General features: G+C 37.7%; 1 protein-coding gene across 5 annotated transcripts in view; it reads right to left on the bottom strand.

Moving 5' to 3' along the window:
• CACNA2D1 (calcium voltage-gated channel auxiliary subunit alpha2delta 1) overlaps positions 1-20036 on the bottom strand; it is a 359566-nt gene that overhangs the window by 279201 nt on the left and 60329 nt on the right. For all 5 annotated transcript variants that reach the window (XM_025151418.3, XM_025151425.3, XM_025151441.3 and 2 more), the window contains exon 3: positions 9396-9512. In XM_025151418.3, coding sequence (XP_025007186.1) covers positions 9396-9512 — 117 coding nt within the window. The remainder of the gene's footprint in view (positions 1-9395; positions 9513-20036) is intronic.

The raw sequence follows: 20036 nt of genomic DNA, 5'->3' as shown, positions 1-20036 counted from the left end.
GTTTTGAATATCACCAGAGGAGACTCCAAAACCTCCCTGAGCAGCTTGTTTCAGTGTTCTAACAGAATGGAATCTGGAAATACATTGAGGAATATACAGATTTTACAGCATACTTAGAAAGCAGGGACTGATTGCTTGAACACAGGTACCCTGGGAAGCATATACAAAATAAGGTGGCTGAATAATTAAATATGGGTTAGTGTGATGCTTTAGCAAGGCAGCCTAATTTGAACTTCTAATATGCAGACTGGGGAAAAAGAAAGGAAAATGGTACAAAGCATTGCTCTGACACCAACAGGAAAATTGTATGTACAATCAGGTATCAATGTTCTCAAAGAAAAGATACTGAAATACAAGAGAAAATGTGAGGAAGAGTCCTAAAATTATCCCAGGCCTATCTCACAAAGGCAGAGTTCAGGCTCAGTGTCTGGTACCCTACACTATACAGCGACAGTACAGTTTATGTGTAAATTTCTGTGCAAATTCAGACCACTTAAGTCACTACTTGCATTTAGTTCTTCATGGTTAAGTTTACCATTCTTTGGTAATAATTTCAATTAGCTACCATGGAAAACTGTCCTAATACATTTTTCAACATACTTCTCTATTTTGGGGAGATGATCTGAATAGAAGTCCTCAGAACAATAAACAAACAAGTACAGTTGTCTTTGTCTATCAGGCAGCAAATAAAAGGAAAACAGAAATATCTTAAGAATATCATGGTTTCACCCTGGTGGGTAGCAAAACTCCATCACAACTGCTCTCACTTCCACTCCTTGAAGGAAGGTAGGGAGAAAGTACAATGGAAAAGGGGCTCAGGGTTTAAGATAAAGACAAGGAGATGTCTCAAGCATTAATGTCATAGGCAAAACATACTCAATGTATAGATATTAATGTAATTTACTTCCTATCACTAACAGGCAAGAGCAGCAAGGAACTAAAAGCAAACTAAAACAAAACCCTTCTACCCATCCACTCTCTTCCACCTCCTCCACCTGAGCAGCACAGAGAGATGGGGGCTATGGTCAGTCCATAATACTTTGTCTCTGCTGTTCCTTCATGGTCATTCTCTGCCCCCTGCTCCAGTGTGGAGTCCTTCCCACAGGATGCTGTCCTTCCTGACCTGACCCCATGAGGGTTTCCCCACAGGCTCTCACATACCATATACCATGGAGCCCACATTTCAGGCACTGCTCCAGCACTGCCCCCTTGGGTAGCAGCTCCCCCAGACCTCCTGCCCCACCGCGGGCTCCTCTCCGCAGACTGCAGCTCCAACCCAGATCTGCTTATGTGGGTGTATCCATGGGCTGTACACCCCTCAGGCCACATCCACTGCTGCACTGTGGGGTCCTCCACGGCTGCTCGTGGAGATCAGCTCCATACTGTGCGCATGGGCTGCAGGGGGCAGCCTGCTCCACCACAGACCTGTCTTGGGCTTCAGAGAGCTTCTGCTCCCTGCCTGGAACACCTCCTTCAGTGACCTTGAGGGCCACACAGGGCTGCTTCTCTCTCTCTCATTTCTCACTTCTGTCTCCCAGCTGCTGCTGCACAGCAGTTTTGCCTTTCTTAAACCTGCTCACATTGACACACTCAGCCTTGCTCACAGCTCAGCTCTGGCAGCAGCAAGCCCTTTTTGGAGCTGGCTCTGATCTGACATGGGGCAGTGCTGGACTCTGCTCACAGAGGCCACCCCAACTACCAAAACCTTGCCACAAAAGCCCAATGCGAAGCAGAAGCTGCCTGAGGGTAAGCTTCAGCTAAGCAGGGTAGCAATGGCCTGGAGGCAAAAGCTGGGATAAATCCAGGGAGAGAAACAACAGAGGTTTGGGTTGCATTCTTTTGTTTTAAAACATCTTCTGAAGCTGAAAAAGTATTGAAGCAAGAGGAAATCTAAAGAACTGTGGAGCAAAGTTTCACCTTTTCACAGCTGCTAAACCAACCCCCCAGCTCAGGCTAATACACAGTGTAATGGAGTTAGGCACCTGCAGCACATCTTTATCAAATGAATTTGAGTATCCATAAATTTAGACAAAGAAACTCACTTGTAACACACACACACACACACACACAGAATTCCCAACAGAGTTTGAACAACAGCAACATAACCTCTGGCAAATTAGCCATGGACATTTATTTTATAAGGGAATTAGCTCAAATGAATAAATGAAGCAGACTGAACAGAAACGAAATGCTGCAGCAATCATCACTCCTGTTTTCTCCACATACCTAATGGGAAAGCAACAAAGAAGCAATGGTATCAGTGACAATCTACCATGCAGGGAGAAATAAGTTAAACTGAGAAGGTGAACATATAATAACATGATAAGCTGCAAGTTCTTTTTAGCTTTCATTATTACTCTTAGAAACTCTAGCTGCAATACAGTGCTAGCAGGACAGAGATTCAGCAGGTGTCTCTCTAAGCTAGCATACTAGATACCACTTCAGCATTCTATACAGTTCTGGTCTAGAAAAATCAAAACAATGACTCATGGCTATCTATGGGAAGTGGGAGGGATGACCCCTCTTAATCTGTCAACAGGAATACAAGATCTGCAGCAGCCAGAGCAACTAAACCATGGGAAGTAAAAGCACTGAAACAGGCAATATCTGTAAGAACTTCCATTGCAAGCCTTTTGATTTATTTTTCCAGACTTTTATGATGCCTTGCAAGTTATGTGAGTTATGTGAATCTATCCTCTGAGGCATAATGTTGTATCTATAGAACCTGGATTTCAGTTAATAAAACAAGACTCAAGGCAAGATAAGTAAAAACAAATTCATATATCTGACAAGTGGACAAGCTGACAAATGTTTGACTTCATAAGTGTCACATATCACTAGCTGTCATTCCAAACCATAATTTTTTCTGCTTCAGCAACTACAACTGACTTTCAAAATAGATTACATTAACATTTGGAGATTTAAGTACGGTTGATACAGGCTAACTGACTCAGTATTATAGTCCAGAAAAGCCTTTTTCCCTGGTGTCAAAATTTCCAGTTTTAAAAGAACCACAGTACCAGTTTTAAACTCACCTGCAAAGCTTCTGTCATGTCTGAAGCTGCAATTTCTATTATTTTGAACAGCTCTAGTCATGAAATCTAACCATAATGCTGCAAAAAGGACATGACAATGTCTATTCTGAATACTCACATGAAGTACTCAGAAATAAAGTTTAGACATTTCCCATCTTGGTGAATTACTTGGTATAGAGAGAATTGATGGAGATATAAAAAGTAAACTTATAAATAGAGCTAGACTCTTTAGTCCTACTGAAGAAATACACAATGAGAAACTGTGTACATAAACACATAAAAATTGTCTACAAAAATAACAGAAAAATTCCCAATCCTTTTTAAAGTGACAGCTACTCTGCCCAAGAGTCTCAAAACATATTATAAATGCTTATTTAAGCTTCACAGTTGTATTGTGAGATACTGAAGCCTTATTTCAGATGGGCAGGAAAATACGAAGGAGCTGGATACACCTTAACAACTGTGTCCAAATTATATCTAAAGTAGAACTCCTAATTCCCCGCCATAGTGGTGCACCTTGGACATCTCCCAGTGTCATATACAGGGAACCTGTCTCCCAGCTCACCATCTGTGCCAGTTTCCATGGAAACTCACTTTGCTTAGTTTTCAGAAGAAACCAAGGCATAAAGGCTAGAATGAAGATATCTGATTGAGATGTCTAAAGAAATCTGGACAATGACGTGCATCCTGCCTTGTAGCCTTGTATCAGGAAATAAGTTTGCTAGCAAGAGCAGGGAAATGATCATCCCTCTGTACTCAGCACTGGTGAGGCCACACCTCGAGTACTGTGTCCAGTTTTGTGCCCCTCACTACAAAAAAGACATTGAGGCCCTGGAGTGTGTTCAGAGAAGTGCAGTGAAGCTGGTGGGAGGTCTGGAGCACAAGTTTTATGAAGAGCAACTGAGGGAAATGGGATTATTTAATCTGGAGAAGAGGAGGCTCAGGGGAGATCTTCTCAGTCTCTGTAACTACCTGAAGGGAAGTTGCAATGAGGCAGGGGGTAGCCTCTTCTCCCAGGTGACTAGTGATAAGACTAAAGGGAATGGCCTCAAGTTGCACCAGGAGAGATTCAGGTTGGATGTTAAGAAATACTTCTTGAGAAGAGCCATCAGATGCTGGAATGGACTGCCCAGTGAGGTGGTGGAGTCACCATCCCTGGAGGTGTTCAAGAACTGTTTAGATGTTTTACTCAGGGACATGCTTTAGTGGGAAATACTGGTGACAGGTGGATGGTCAGACCGGATAATTTTTGAGTTTTCCAACCTTGGTGATTCTGTGATTCTGTGAAGCAGGAAGTAGCACATTTTGATATTGTTTCTAAAATTTCCTGCAGATCACGATTGCAAATACTGTTTGTAACTGTTCTTTTGTCATTATTTTCTCTCTTAACTTTAAATGCTACCTAAAAGATCTCAACTCTCTTCAGATGAAAAAAAACAACGAAAAAAAAAAAAGGGGGGCCAGAAAGTAAAACTGCAGATTTTTCTCTAATAGAAGATTAGAGATGCTTCTCAGTACCTAATGAGTAATAGGCTATTAAATTGGGCTAAAGAAGTTTAAGGGCTGCAAAAACACACTGCACCTTAGGTATAGCATGCAGCACTGGGTCAAACATTACCTTAAGCTAAGTTTTACTTCATTTGCCCACAGTGCTAAGGATAAGTGAGAAACAAAATACCAGAACAGCCTTTTGGAAAACACTTTTTTCAAATATACCCCTCTATAAAACAATTTATATTCAAAAAAAAAAAAAAAAAAAAAAGTTGATTTATAAATCACGACAATAAAAGTCAGGATCTTTACAAATCTTGAGTTTACTGTGGTATTCTGCATGAGTAATAAAGAGATGTATGATGAGTCAATTCTGTAATTTTGTGTTAAATAGGTTTTAACTGTCAGTGGAAAAATATTTCTAACTCCTTAAACTTTATTTTATAAATATTACCAAGTCATGCACTCTTTTCAGTATTTCTAACAATACTCATAAAATACTTAATGTACATCCCTCTTCTTGCATTTTCATCCTAATTTTTTCTTCTATGGTTCACAGTTTCTAGCAACCACCACCTAGCAAATACCTCTGAATTCACATCAGAATCACAGAATGGCCTGGGTTGAAAAGGACCACAATGATCATATAGCTGCAACTCCCCTGCTATGTGCAGGGTCTCCAACCACTAGACCAGGATGCCCAGACCAACATCAAGCCTGGCCTTGAATGCCTCCAGGGAATAGAATCAAATCAGGGTTTCCTCTTTTCTTTGTCCACTATATGCCTATTTCAGCCACCTTTGAAGCTGCTCCCAAGCATAAATTAACATAGACGAACAATAGAATTTCATTCCTCACAGAGTTAACACGTCACCATTGTCCAAATTTCCCTTATTATCTTCTCATACATAAAACAGATAAGAAATCACAAAGCTTTTCCAACTTACTCGAGCCTTTCTGCATAAGGCACAATAATTTTACCTCTCACAGAGAATTTTTGAGCATAAAGGTACATGAAACATGAATAATTTAGTATGCAAGTGTTATTTTTTATTTAAAGGTGCTCTTGCAACTTAAGGGAAGTCAACATATTATTAGAAAAGTCATCATTAATACTTGCTTCTTATAACTTTGCCCAAACATTGTTTGTGTAGCATGCCTAGGGAAAATCATGGCACCCCTGGGATATACTTTTGTCTGAACAATGACACTGCTGATAACCTTCACTGGCACCTTTCTCATTGCATTACTGGAGGATGTATGATCCTCTTCCATCAAACACTTTTCAGGATTCAGGTCTTAATTAACACTTTGAGTCATGTTAGCTCCAATGGTAAAACCCTCTGTGCAGTCATTAGTTACAGTTCCATTCAACTTCACTCCTGATTTCACTGTCTGTGACCCTGGAGATTTAAGATAACTCAAATTTCAAATAAATGATTCAGCTTCAGACAAGGTTTGCAAAATATGTGCATAAAGGTATTCCTTGAAAAAAGAAGAACAAAACATATGGAAGGTGAAGAAATTCTTTTAGTAGACAGTATTGGCTCAGATTCAGGAAATAACAAACAAGCGTCACGTGTATAAAAACCTTCCTAAAAACAGGAAGGTTTAAAAATCAAGGTCACTGGAAACTCTGATATAAGTCCGGGATAACTGCAAATAGACAAGGCAGTACAAATAACTGAGCTGTAAGGAGCTCTTAAGGTGATAGCACAAGGGAAACGAGCATAAAATGATCTAGAATTAAAAATCATGTAGAATATGAGTCAGCAAAGAGATCTGCCTAGGGCTGAGATTAATAAAAGGGTATTTCTCCCCTTAAGTAATGTTTTTTAGGCTTTTTCTTTTTTTAAATTTAAAATTGGACTAAGTCCCAAGGTACATGAATATGCATAAGAAATGCATTTTTTAAAGAAAGAACAACAGAACTCCTCAGAACAGCTAACCTTGATAATGGTTGAGAAGAATATCTGAATCAGAAATCAGAAGCTAAATCAAACAGTGAAATTAGTATTGAAAGGATTAATCAACATTGACACAGCCTTATTAATTTTGAGATACAATACTCATTTCTAAATGCGTGATTGATTGAACATAGCTGGAAAGTTGAGCTGAGGCAAAAGACTTTGTCAATTTTATTTTTGAATGAACGTAAATATTTAAATAAAAAACAAACAGCAGAAACAACAAAACTAAAATGGAGAAAGGGAAGGCTATGAAAGTACAGTAGATTACCACAGATATATATGGAGAGAGAATTAGGACATAAAAGTAAACAAAATTCACAGGACCTTGTGGCAAAGCAAATACTGGAAATCTGATAACATCTGCAAGTCAGCTCAGTCCTTCTTGAACAAGAGTAAAGTTTCAGCAGATCATTTCAAGCAGTTTGCTGCAAAAAGTATTTCACATGTGTGCTGCAATCTTGTCATTAATGTTTGCAAATTCTGGTGGTTCACAGTCAAAAAAAAAGTCCAAAATTATAGAGATTTTCTGTACAGCGCTGATTAGAATTTAAAGAATGGCAAACCAAATGCAGTTCTGGGAAGTTGAAGAAAGCTAAGATACTGCCTTCATTTGAGGGTGAATTTCACCCTGCACTGATACAGATGTCATGCCGAAGTCTTACTCGTATGCACAGAGCCACTGTGTACATCCTGAAATGATGGCATGTAGCTCAAAATAGTAAGCGTTATACATTTGCTGCAGCACTGGCAGTAATGCCAGCCTCAAGCATTAAAGACATCGTGAGTCACATCTCCAAGCTAATAAAATTGGTTTTAAACTTATAAGTCTTTAGCCACTAGTACATCTGAAGGACCTTCATTTGCCTTCAGAATGTATTGACTTAATTGCTTAAAATTATCTAAGTTCTAAAAACTTTTTTTTGAGAAAGAAAAAAGAAAAGAGAGAAAAGTCATCTGAAGGAACGTTCTTTCCCTAGTTTAATCTTATTTTACTACAAGGAACTGAATCATATTATTCTTCAAAGCGTGATCAAGAACTTGCCTAACATGAGGTGGGACGTCCTTTTTCACCTAGATTCACAGAAGAACTGTTCTAGAATCTTTTCTAACGTAAGCATTATATACTTGTTTGATTTTCTCAGGGCTTTATGATCACAACATCACACACACACCAAAATCCCTACAAGAATCCTGAACCTAAGGAAAGCAGTAAGAGTTGGCTGCGATAACTTCGACAAAACAGACTTACATGAATTCATGGAAAATAACAGGAAAAAAAAAAAGTGCATTTTGCAGTAATAATACAAAGTCCACAGAGTACTACATAAACACATGCCTACTGAGTTAAGAAAGGAAAGAAAAAAAAAATCATCTTCATTTTACATCTATTTGATGGAAGCACAGAGAAGTTTTTACCAGATAACACTAATTTACATTATGAGTTAGGGAAGCTATGGGAAATAGAAGAATAAACTCCTGTTAAGCAGAAAATGCATACCTTCTGTGGTACCTGTGCACAAAGAACTAAGCAAATGACCTCTCATTTCTCTCATTGCCTACAAGAATGAGAGAAGTCCCCAGCATAGCATGCAGTAGCACTTTAACTTGCAGACTGATTCTCCAGTTGAGTCAAACTGTACTGATAAAAGGGCTGCTAGGATGGAACTCATTTCTCCCAGCTTTACACCTGCAGCATAGGCATATAGATCTAGACATCTCTGATAAAGAAAGAGAGAAGTCCATACTTCTGGCTGTAGTTCATCCCATTTTAAAGGCATACTGAGAATGTGTTAGGTCAATCCTGACTGAGAAGTGCCTGCTTTGTTCCGCTGAATGAAAAGGGAGTTTAGGACAACCAGCAGAGTTTTAAAATCTACGTCTATAGTGCAGATGTATAAAGTTTGGCAAATTAATCCTTCTTTCTTCTCACTTTCACTTTAAATGACATATCTGAACTCATCTGCAAGTCAAAGTGGATATGCAATTCCTCAGGGAATCCCAACCTGTTATTCCATGCAAGCCTATTCCTGATAGCTCTGCTCTATAAAAAGCATATTTATGAATTCATCCAGATCCCCCATGTTTGGCCACTATCTTCTGAAAAGCAAACTAAACTCTTTTAGGATTCATATTTTTGTGAGTATGAGTCAAAAAAAGCGTATCCAAGCTTGGTGCCTTACACAATAGAACAGAAAGAGACTACTGGCAAAAGCCCTTTCAAGAAATAGCTGCTGTGTATTCAAATAATAAAGAATCAAGAGATTACTAAACAGCACAGCCTTCACACTAGCAGTTCAGGATTAACTTTGCTGGTACATGATTGAAATACAGATAAAATTATCAAGTCAGAAGAATAAGTCTGAATATAAATCTGATTCACACATGGCTACATTCGATGAAGGAGAGTTAGTTATTGCTGTCAAGAAAGAGCGAGAAACTGAAAAGGTAAAGAGACCAAATATTAGCAGATTTATTTAGCAGTAATACCAAAATTAACATTATAACTTCAAAGACTTGTATTTAAATGCCTTAAGAAAATGGTCATTTTCTCAAGATCATGACTGACTGTAGAGTACACTGATCTTTAAATCATAAACATTCAAATGCATCACCTAGAGGAATATTTTCCAGTCTCTTTACGGCTTGATTTGTTACTTGGACATGGTTCCTAATCTGTCAGTCAATACTTTAAGCATCTGCACTATGCCAACTAACTGATGAGTTCATTTTCTACCACGAAGTCACAAGCTCTTTCTACATGTCATGTCCTGTACATATCAGGCTGACACTGCCCATGAGCGTACAGGCAGAGGAAAAAAAAAAAAAAGCGTGATTCAAAAATACATATATATGTCTGTATTTTAATGGTAAATAGAAAGTGTAACCAATTAGTACTCACCACCAAAGCCTTAGATCTGTTGCTCAGAAGTTTTTCAATGTCTCTGGCTGCAATTTCCACTAGCTGACGAGGATTGTTGGCTTCTACGGTATACAAATCTTTGTTTTTCAAATATATCTGCAAGGGGAAAAAAAAACAAATAAATGAGCACAGCAACTGACATTCAAAATAAGAAAACTGATTTGACACAACAGCCATCAATACATCCTCTCTTTTCACTCAAGATCTTCAGAAAGATGGAAGGAAAATCCCAAAATGCTTTGTGAAAGAACACCTCACCTTTTTGTTTAGAAGACATAAGGTGCTACTAAAAAACTTCAAAACTGAGTGATTCTGGTGACTGAGTATTCAACCCCTATATGCTCAAGGACTCAGATTTCTATAGAGGACTAAAAGAAAAGTAAAACAGATCCCTTAAAATGATTGAATCTGAAATCAAATAATTAATGCTGAATTTAATTCTTCCTTGAATGCTGAACAACAAACATACTGTTTGAAGTAAATAATTTAAATTATGATAATATAATCAATTTAGTCCCTTATCTATTTATTCGTGTTATAGTATTAGTATTCATGAGGAAACAAGAAGAAGAGGAAAAATAAGAGAAAAAAGAGAGAAAGAAAAAGGAGGAAATGGAGAAAAAGAGGAAGGGGAAAAAAAAGTGGGAAAGGAACTGTAATTGTGTTTCTTCTGTGTCATAAATAAAGGATATTTCTGATGAGGACCCATTAAATGTTTACAAAGCAGATATAAGAATAAGCAAATTACAAAGCAGATATGTGTTACAAAACACATATAAAGAGGGTAATTTAATTTGTTAAACAAGGCTGCTGTAATGAAATACATCTAACCACGAGAAGAAGGAAAAATAGAAAAACACATTTCCCTCCGTATTTTATGTACTACTAGAACTGTATAAAAATATATATATAATTGACAAAAGAAGAAAAGAAAGAAAAAAAAAAACAGCAGATACTTTATGGGCAAATGGGGAGAACTAACTCAGGCAACCAACAGATGGCCTGAGTTTACTCTAGCACTCAACCTCTCTGAAACACTGCCTGATGGGGCTGTGCTGTCTCCCAGGAGGCAATGCTAGGCACACATAGGAGCAGGTCCAGCACTAACATGCTGGCTGAGATGCAGCACAAGAACCAACAAACTGCACACCAGGCTGAGTCTACCAGCCCTGACAGCTTTCTCGGGTTAAAGCTATGAAGACCCAAAAGAGACTCACCAAAATCTCCCTCTGATGCATGTAGCTGATAGGCATTGATTACAAGCAAATTTCTAAAAAATATGGCTACATCTCCAATTTTATATCAGGTATGTCTCATAAGCTGCCATAGGTTTCTATCACTTTTGAATTTCACATTGATGTTGCGGAGGTTTGGGGGGGTTTTGTTTGTTTGGCTTCTTTTTGTCTGTGGGTTGTTGTGAGGTTTTTTGTAGGTTTTTGTGGGGTTTTTTTTTGTTTGTTTGGTTGGTTGGTTTTGGTTGGTTTTTTTCCCTCATCCAGAAATACAGTCTTTTCACCAGTAATTAAGTAACTGAAATAGGCTTTAATTCTTGGTATAGTAGCATCAGTACATCATGAGCAGAAAGATTGCTACAAAAGAAAACCTTTCTAATGAATTTAGATTATAGCTTGAATACTTTTGCGGTGCTTGCATTTTCAAAATTGTCACAAGAATTTTATCTCAGGTGCACCCCAAAATTATTAATTTTTAATGTTTTTTTAATTTATTTTTAATTTTAAAATATAAAAAAAATAATATCCTACAACTGATCACTACATAATTTCTTACATTTTTCTCCAAAACACACCAAGTTTACACAGTCAGCCAGAGTTAAATTGACTGCTGTGACTGTAAGGACCCAATGGTTGTATGGGCAAAGCAAGATTTGCAATCGGTTTTATAGGTCCAGGTGGCCTGAATTAGGAGTGGAGAAGCATCTAAATTGGAGTGGCCATCAAGTGTGGCGTGGGTTCTTTAAACTTCATTTGTTACTCTTTTGCATCACTTTCCTTGGTTTCTCTTTTTGTTTTTTATGTGCGACTCAAAAGAATAAGAAAATTTAAATATAGTCCCTTTTTCATTTGTGAGTTTCAATTAGGTAACAGTATCTTAAAATTCAGAGGAAGTGGTGATGCATTGTAAAAATGCCATTTCATTGTAATTGAGTTTTTCACTGAATATCTTAAACAAATATTAAGAAGGTCACAAGCAAATAAAATGTAGAAGCATAGTCTAGTATGTGCTAACAAGTGCAGTTTGGGATGGTAGAGATGGATTTGAGAATGCACAGACAAATAATAATTCAGTGGAGTTAATCTTTCAGTACAAAGTTACAGTAAACCATACTGGTCACTGAAAACTTGGTTGGGATATGTCTATTTTCATCCCTATATGCAATCTATTCCTATAGCAAATATAACCCTTTAAATCGCAATTTGATGACATTCAAATTTTTCATGCACCCTGCTCTTATAGGGAATCTGTCCTTGGCACTCCCACCCTGAGTAGCCTGAAAGCTGCAGACTATCCAGAAGCAGTCTTGTGGGTGCATATCTAAGAATAAAAGGAATATGTTTTTGTTTTTGTTTATTTTTTCCTTCAGCACCAGCTATAAGAATAGTTCAAAATCCTGAATCATGTAACAAGAAGATAACAACCACAGACAACAGGAGTCCTCCTCATACTCCAACTTAAAGCATTTGTAATATGCATTGTGGGTCCTGCCAGGAGAACCCAGATCCAATGTTAGCTTCAGAAATTATCACATGTAAGTAATTTTATAATACTTATAACTTTAAAAAAAAAAAAAAAAAAAAACACCTTTCCCTGCCCAACTTACCCACTTCCCATCCAAAAAAAAAAAAAATGTTTTGCACAAGATCCCACATAGAGCCACATTTACCGCTGGCAGTAGATTTATCCCACAAACTCTTAAACAAAAGGCATCAGTAATAACACAAAATCACAAAATTTAACACACTTCTTTATTTTCCCAAAGCATGAGACCTGTCTTAACTACCAAGGAATGGTGAAAAAAAATATTCACCAATTATTTAAGAGAGGTGTAAATAATTTATTTGTTGTCTGCTCCCCTCTTCTGTAATTCAGTTCTAGCACTGCAGCAGTTCAGAGAAGCAGCACACAGGGAAATTACACATGCTTCAGAGTATGCCACCCTGTAAGAAACTTTTCACTCTCAAAGCCTCCTACCTCGCAGTCAAACACAATTAGTAAAAGCTCATCTCAAATAGCCATGAAGGGTCTTATCAGCAAAGGTGTGCTCATTTGCCTTTCAAATTGCAATTTGGCAGGCTCCGTGGCTTGTTAAGAAGAGCTAATTTGAACACAATTTATTAAATTGCTTTGACCATGTGAATGTGAATTTCTGTTGGCTTTTACATCTTTAGTACTTTAATCACTAATGTTCTCCTAAAAGCTCTCTAAATTGTCAATGAAGTCCTACCATCTCTCACGGAATAATGCCTCACTGCATGACTAAGTAAAATCTATAAGGTCATAGCACAAAAAAATAATTTTTCTCTTAAGTCAATAGCCATGGACTCCTGCATTCAGGGAAGAATGTATTAAAATTACTTTCTAAATGCTAAGTATTTATTCCTGTTTAATGAACTGCAAGGTTTTAGAAAAGACAATGGGGGGAGAAGGGTTGGGAGAAATGTTACATTAGTAGAAAACAAGACAAGATCAAGGACAACAGCTGAATGTGGTAAAGATGAGAAAGAACTGCCAATTTCTCAGCAGAACATGCATCTCTCCACTCACTCTTCAAGGACATATTTATAAATCTCTTACAAAGAGACATTCTCCTTGCTTTGTATAAGATTTGCTAGGGAAAGTCAAACATTTCTGCACAAATTGCAAGAATGAAAGATGCACATTCATCGCATGACTTGTGCTATACTGTGGCAGACATTGGCGTCTGCTGCAAGGCTGAGAATTTATTCAAATGGCTCTCATGCTTTATATTACAGTTAGAAAAGCTAGTTTATCGTACAAGACCCTGAGAGTATGAAATTATCTGTGCTTTGGATGGCCAGAAGTCTTGGCATTATTTGCATAAATTACCCAAATAACAAAGAATAAAAATTCATGATGAATCATTCTAAACCACAACAGAATTCTTTTGCCTCTTCTTTTGTTTGTTTTCCTATTCAAGAAACAAGGGAGATTTTTCTTTAGACATAACATGGCTGAAGTCATAAACAGAGGTTTAGGATGCATATGTGCCAGTCTCTGTTCCATCATCAAGTACCTGTATAGATGTAGAAGTCATATAATACGAGAGCTTCAGAAGTCCAAACTCAGAATTTCAACTGTTAACCGATAATAATATATCTCATTCTACCCTGAAACATGTTTTGGAATAAAGATACAAAATACCTCCACCTTATCTGTCTATACAAAGATAAATCTATTGATTTTTTTTTTTTTTGCTACTTCAATACTCCCTTCAAGATCTGATTGCTCAGTTAAGCTTGCTCAGCTAAAGCACTTTGCTAAACGATCAATATCCACAAGGACCATCAGGTCCAAATGCTGGCTCCACACATGACCACCCAAAATTCAAACCCTATGTCTTGGAATATGGTCCAAATCCTTCTTGTACTCCATTAGGCTTGGTGTTGTGACCACAACCCTCTGGTGCAGAACCTTTCCCTAACTCCACCCACCTCCCCATGCAGCTCCATGCTGTTCCGTCAAGCCCTGTCACTGTCCCCAGAGCAGAGATCACCACTTTCCCTCTGTGCAGGCTGCCGTGAGGCCTCCGCTCATCTCCTCTGCTCTGAGCAAGTAACTTCAACTACTCCGCATATATCTTGCCCTCCCGATCCTTTACCATCTCTGCTGCCCAGTTCTGGCTTTTTTCCAGTCATATATCTTGGACTGACCTTAGATCCATGCTGTAACCCGTGTCTCTAACCCGTCCCTTGGCCCCATCTCCTTTCAATCCTGACTAGAGGCTCTGAATGAATTTTGGACCTGATTCACTGCTTCTCACATCTGATCTCTGTTACGAGCGCCAAGCTCCCTTAAAACAGCACAAGACTAAAAACTCCCCTCCCTCCCTGACTCAGATGGAAGCTACTCAAAGGAAATGCTACCATGGCATTAACTGCCCAGAATAAGGAGGAAAACATGTTACACATTTCTTCATGAAGCCATCCAAGATTTACTACCTGTGGCTGAGAAACAGCTACTGTGACTCTGCATTCAGAGCCAGCATCTCTGCAATAGATACCTCATGCACTGGTAACTCCAGATTACTCACCAGCTGCAGCAGAGTATGTCATGAAAACAGAGAAATAGCTTAGGTACAGAGCTGTCATCAAACTAAAAGATCATTCGTAGTCTTCACTGCTGGAGAGCTAGATGCAGAAACACCCCTTGTGTTTGGAGGACACTGCAGAGGTCCAGTCCAGCCAACAGGTTTGGGCTAACTTGTGTACTTCAAGCCAGGATGGCACTCTGCTTTGGGCATCACTCACACCAAAGCTGGTTCTGTGCACTGGGTAATTCTTTGGTAAAACCAGTAAGAACTGGTTTTACTAAAGTAAACATCTGCTCTTTGCTAACACTTAGTCTGAGATTTATGCAGCTCTCAGATTTCTAAACCTAAGGCTAAACAAGCATCCCAAGAAGTAGGCATTTCCAGAGTTTTATTCATTCTCAGAGTATTTCTGTCTGCTAGGCATCTAGACAATAGAGTTGACTCAATCTTCTTGATTGAAGCAATATCCTTGCTTAATGAATCATATCAGTATATTAAATAAAAGTTTAGCTAATGGGATAACTTCAAGAGTTTTGCTAATTCATAAATCCACTCTAAATTGGCCTGTTGCTGAGCTCATTCATTGTTCTCCATCATCCCTCTCTTCATCAGAAACAAAATCATATAGACTGACTCCAAAAGTATTCCTAGGGAAAAAGGAATTATCTCCCTTGAAATTAAAAAGTACATTTCTTACTGAAATTTAGAGTAACATTAGAATGTTCCAAAACAAAAATTTAAACAAATTCTATAGTTTTTTTCAGCAAAAAAAAAAAATTATTCAACAAGTTATTTGATTTTGGTTTCATGAGAGCCATATGAAGTTACATGTCATAATCTCATTTAAGTGAGAAAAGTAAAGGAGATCATTTGACCTCTAAACATATGAAAAAAAATCTAGGAAGAGGAATAACTCAGAAAACAGAAATAAACACTCCAACCCATTTGAGTGATTGTTCTTGCTAACTTTCTACTATTGAGGATATTTTCTTTGAGCTCAATTTTTGAGCAGTCATAAGCAACTATACAATCTGCTCAAAGGGAACAACTTCTGTCTTATCCCTGCCGCATCCTATTTCCAAAGTTACACATTGTATTTCTAACACACGCCAGAGAATTCTTTTCTGACAAGATGTTTCTTTTCTTTGAATCAGAAGTGATCCATTGTGGAACATACTGAAAAATGTTCCTTCTCAAGTTCTGTATGCACAAATAAATCAGACTGCATACTTTAGATGTGTCTTACTCTCTGCTATATATAATGTATAAATAAGATTACAGCTGCTTCCTAGCAACCCACAGATACCTTCATTCTTGAAATTCATGGCAACAACACAAAGGAAAAAAAAAACTACCCTGGTAATTTACTGTATCTTTTTCTTTTCCAGATTAACTTGCCTGATCACTGACTGCTGTAGAGATCTGAGATGACAAGTGACAGGGCAGCTGACACTTTGAAAACCACACCGTATCATAGCAGTGGTGTACACATTAGGAAAAAAATTACCACACAGAGTTCATTCTTTAGTAATACATTCAGGTTGAGCTAAATTAGGCAAGATTTTGGAAACACTTATGCCTCAGCTAACATCTAAGGCAGTGTAAGTACTACCAGTGTCAATTGGCACACTCAGGTGCCTACTCAAAGGAAAGCAGATAATCAGGGATCTTTCACAGGATGGAATCATCAGATACTTTCAATAGTTGATAATTAATAAAGTAGTCTAGAGGACTTCAAAATTAAGAAGTAATTTTTATAATTACTATTTTGTATTTAACTCTTCATAAGATGTTGTAACATCATAATGCAATGGAAAGTACAGCAATGATAGCGGGGTGGCAAAGTCCCAGGCTACAGTAAGTGAGGGTAAGCCCAAACGCAACAGTCATAGAAAGAGAAACAAAAGAAAAAAACTGGTTATCTTTGGAAAGCCTCAGCTAGGCAGGGATCTCCAGCAAAACACCCTCACCCACTGCCAACTCTGAAATGAGGTCTGGGAGGGGATGGATCCTGGCTGCACCCCTTCTGGTCACTCAGGAGCATTGCACTGCACCTGAGCTCCCCTGGGTTGGCCCCACCTTTCCTCCGAGTGCTCAATCACTAGTTCAAGCCATAACTTAGCATTTCTGCTTCAAACGTGAACTCAGCTTTGTACCTCTGCTGTTGTACCAATGCCAAAGATGGACTTACAATTCTTCCCTTAGTTAAAAAAAAATAAGATATATGATTTTGTTTCCTAGTAATATCAATACAGTACTAAGTAACAAGACTACATCGCTTGATAATTTCACAGCATTTTTATTTCTTAGCTCAAACATTTAGCTGAGACTGGATAAGAACCCTTACATCCCAACATGTGTACTGAGCAAAACGTAAACCGAGTGATTATTTCATGCAACAGGAAGAAACTGTTTCACCTTTCTTCTGCTTTTGTGGCATATTGTGACGTAGTCCTTTCTGTGATTTGTCAAACTCACTCATAGGAAATTTTGTCCTACCTCAGCTGCTGTTAATGCTATTTAGCACTTACTCACTCTCTACCCAGAGTTATTTTCATTCACAGAGTATTAACAGAGTCTATTTTGGTATTTCACTAACCACAGAACTTGGAAACTGATTATCTGCAAGGTTGCTCTTTTTTGTTTGTTTCCTTTTGTTTTGCTTTAAGGAAGATCTCTTAGCTTCTACATCATCTGAACATGACCACCGAGTGATACAAGAATAGGACAGTTTTTATTAGTGTTAAAGCCAATGGAAAATTGTAAGTGAAACAAGAACAATGTTTTGATCATCAAATAGTAATTAAAACTGTGGCAATATTAGGCTATTCGTTCCCACGAGTCTGAGCAAGTTTTGTTAATGCAGCCACCTATTGTTAACAACTTACAGCTGATTTTGCTTGCTGGAACTAAAAACTCTTCAAAATGCCAGTTTATTGCTAAGGGAGCAGAAGGAAAGCAGCATCTGCAAATAATAAATGAGGCTCCCTGTGTTTTGACAATCTTTTAATTTCCATTTGGATTACAAAGAGAACTTGCAGATGTGTCTTCAGATTTCATAGTCTGCATTTTTAAAAGTGAATTAATTTCACTGACATCTTGACATTAGTTAGTAATGTGTAAGCTCAACAGAACTTAGTTCGGAGGATTCTATTTTTGAGGCCTATAGCTTTGGTATTTGGTTGTGGAACATAGCAGTGGCAGTGGTATATTAAAAAAAAAAAAAAGATATACTTTTTAAAATACTGTATTCTGAAAATTCAGTTTCTGTACTTGATAACCTCTAACCAATCTAACCCATCTCATACATTATTCAAATTCTGGTAAATGAACTTCAACTTCTCAATGATTACATGAAATGCCTAGGCTTCAATGTAACTTGAACATTGTTATGAAGGAGTTATTATCAGTTTCCATTCTAAAAGTAATCCTAGCCTCAATTCCTCCCACCATATCCCGTTCAAACAGCATACTCCTGCACTTGCCTTAGGGATGAGGCAAAGACGCAAATGTAAATGGTGTACAATAGCCACTTTTTGCTTACAGTGCAAGTGTTTCAGAGCACCAGCCTCATAATAAGACCACTTAGACACTTCAACTTCCTGATAAGCCATTACATTGCACATCATTGAGGGCATAAGAAAATTTGCTTCCTTGTTTTATTTTCCTCCTTTTCCTCCTTAGAAAAATAAAGTAACAGAGTGAAAGTTAGTGACAATTACTGTAAACTAATTGTCTTTAGGATGTTATTACTGAAATCAAACCTACTATCAAAAACATCAAGTTCTTACATTTTTCCATTTTTCCTTTCTACTTTTCTTTAATCATAAAGCTCTGAATTACTTCAACCTTAACAAAATATGAACATAGCATATTCTGGAATGTGGCCATATATCCCCTGGGTCCATCTGGTAGTTCACCAGAGAACAGCGTAAGGTACAAAACTCTTTGCCTTCGGCTAAAGCATATTCAAGCTGAATCCAACCTGATAAACACAATCAGAAAAGGAAAAAAAAAAAAAAAGTGAAGCTGTTAAAAATAAATAGAATTCTCTGTATCAGCTTTTTTGTGTATAAATAATTCCAAATTTATATAAAGTGTTTGCTAATTCATCCCAGTAACTTTATGAGTTTTTATAAAGAACAACATGAAAAAATTTTCATGCTGATCATGGAGAAAAACACTAGGAATGAAAATGTTTACTGCCAAATTGTCTGTCAAACCACCTTTCAAACCAGGAATTTCAGACAACCTGTGATGGTGGGAAGACACATGCAAATACAAATTTCACATTAAGTTCAAGAAAGCTGTTAAAGCCTCTACTCACAGAAATCTCTATTTAGCTAATGAAGAGAACAAGGAAAGCTATTTATGACAGCTTCTCTAGATAAAATGTTAGTGGCGTATGACAGCTTTTACTGAACATTTTTTTATATAACTTTTTAGTTAGTAGCATGCCTCTGCCTGTGGAGCTTCTAGAACATAACAGTATCTTAGCTGAAATCTGTAATGAGTCCAACAGAAAATTACCACTAGTTTATAAATTCTTCTGACAGAAGAAAGCTTTCCTGAATAGCCATGCTCCAGGGTCAGTGTGGATGAGAGACCAGCCTCTCTTACAAGTCACTCATCTCTATGGGCTGATCCAAGGACCTGAAAAGCTGAAAGCATGGACTAGGAATACGTTGCCAATCTGAGTTCTTCAGCAGACTTCCACCATCTGTGCATTAGGCTCACAGACCTCACATTGAGCAGTGGATGAACTGTGCTCATGCAGAACTGTGGCTGGGTGTTCGACAAGAAAGAGCTAATTATTCTGAAGCACCACTCAAGAGATTAAATGAATAATTAAATAAACAAATAAATCTGACAGTCACAGAACTATATGAACGGAACTCATTGCTGCATAACAAATACCCGTATGTAGCTCTGTTTCATTTTGGAGGGAGGAACAGTATTTCTATCTCAGTATGAATATCGTTTAAAGGCCAAGTCAGCCTATACGGGTTTACTCTGCAGCTCCTGGGACTGTAATAATAGCATGCCTTATGAACATCATGCATGGATTGTTTTTGCAGCAATGTACTAAAAAAGAAACAGATTCAGAGTCTAGATTTCCTTGGAACAGCATCTCTAACTGCATTTTTGTTCAATTATGCCATTGCTTGAAAAGGTTACACTGTAAAGATGGCATTTCTTTGCCATAGTAGTCATAGTGAAACTCCTGTGTGCTGTCACATCAAAGCTTTTAACAGACCCACATTTTTAATACAGTGTTTATGTAAAATAGGATTCTCTTCAATCAGTTTGGAACAGACAAGCTTGTACAT

The sequence above is a fragment of the Gallus gallus genome, chromosome 1, assembly GCF_016699485.2.
Source record: "Gallus gallus isolate bGalGal1 chromosome 1, bGalGal1.mat.broiler.GRCg7b, whole genome shotgun sequence".
NCBI lineage: Eukaryota > Metazoa > Chordata > Aves > Galliformes > Phasianidae > Gallus > Gallus gallus.
This window is presented reverse-complemented; position numbering and strand designations above follow the sequence as displayed.